This window comes from Gadus chalcogrammus, chromosome 4 (genome assembly GCF_026213295.1).
Source record: "Gadus chalcogrammus isolate NIFS_2021 chromosome 4, NIFS_Gcha_1.0, whole genome shotgun sequence".
Taxonomy (NCBI): domain Eukaryota; kingdom Metazoa; phylum Chordata; class Actinopteri; order Gadiformes; family Gadidae; genus Gadus; species Gadus chalcogrammus.
Window position 1 is genome coordinate 5,419,806 of NC_079415.1, and position 1,308 is coordinate 5,421,113.

The following is a 1,308-nucleotide window of genomic DNA, read 5'->3' on the forward strand; positions in this document are numbered from 1 at the left end:
GAATGGACAGTGTTTGCTGTGGGACATACAGAGCCTGACAGCTGCCGTCACTCAGGCGATGCCACTGGTCTGATTGGTAGGGGTCCCAGGTGAGCAGATGACCCGCCCCCAGAGACCCGGCCCCGCCCCCATCACTGTCACCGTAGAACGACTCCGGGCCGACGTCCCCAGAACACGCCCTCCGCCTCTTACTGCCCTGCTGCTGGCCTGGGGAGCTGGGGGGGAGAGAGAGAGAGAGAGAGAGAGAGAGAGAGAGAGAGAGAGAGAGAGAGAGAGAGAGAGAGAGAGAGAGAGAGAGGGAGAGAGAGAGAGAGAGAGAGAGAGAGAGAGAGAGAGAGAGAGAGACGGAGAGAGAGAGAGAGAGAGAGAGAGACAGAGAGAGAGAGAGAGAGAGAGAGAGAGAGAGAGCGAGAGAGAGAGAGAGAGAGAGAGAGAGAGAGAGAGAGAGAGACGGAGAGAGAGAGAGAGAGAGAGAGAGAGACAGAGAGAGAGAGAGAGAGAGAGAGAGAGAGAGAGAGAGAGAGAGACGGAGAGAGAGAGAGAGAGAGAGAGAGAGAGAGAGAGAGAGAGAGAGAGAGAGAGAGAGAGAGAGAGAGAGAGACGGAGAGAGAGAGAGAGAGAGGAGAGAGAGAGAGAGAGAGAGAGAGAGAGAGAGAGAGAGAGAGAGACGGAGAGAGAGAGAGAGAGAGAGAGAGAGAGAGAGAGAGAGAGAGAGAGAGAGAGAGAGAGAGAGAGAGAGAGAGAGAGAGAGAGAGAGAGAGAGAGAGAGAGAGAGAGAGAGAGAGACGGAGAGAGAGAGAGAGAGAGAGAGAGAGAGAGAGAGAGAGAGAGAGAGAGAGAGAGAGAGAGAGAGAGAGAGAGAGAGAGAGAGAGAGGAGAGAGAGAGAGAGAGAGAGAGAGAGAGAGAGAGAGAGAGAGAGAGAGAGAGAGAGAGAGAGAGAGAGGAGAGAGAGAGAGAGAGAGAGAGAGAGAGAGAGAGAGAGAGAGAGAGAGAGAGAGAGAGAGAGAGAGAGAGAGAGAGAGAGAGAGAGAGAGAGAGAGAGAGAGAGAGAGAGAGAGAGAGACGGAGAGAGAGAGAGAGAGAGAGAGAGAGAGAGAGAGAGAGAGAGAGAGAGAGAGAGAGAGAGACGGAGAGAGAGAGAGAGAGAGAGAGAGAGACAGAGAGAGAGAGAGAGAGAGAGAGAAGAGAGAAGAGAGGAGAGAGAGAGAGAGAGAGAGAGAGAGAGAGAGAGAGAGAGAAGAGAGAGAGAGAGAGAGAGAGAGAGGAGACAGAGAGAGAGAGAGAGAGAGAGAGAGAGAGGAGAGAGA

At 53.5% G+C, this 1,308-nt stretch overlaps 1 protein-coding gene across 1 annotated transcript in view; it reads right to left on the bottom strand.

Moving 5' to 3' along the window:
- LOC130380494 (myelin regulatory factor-like protein) overlaps positions 1 to 1,308 on the bottom strand; it is a 14,800-nt gene that overhangs the window by 13,125 nt on the left and 367 nt on the right. The window contains exon 2 of the mRNA XM_056587719.1: positions 30 to 207. Coding sequence (XP_056443694.1) covers positions 30 to 207 — 178 coding nt within the window. The remainder of the gene's footprint in view (positions 1 to 29; positions 208 to 1,308) is intronic.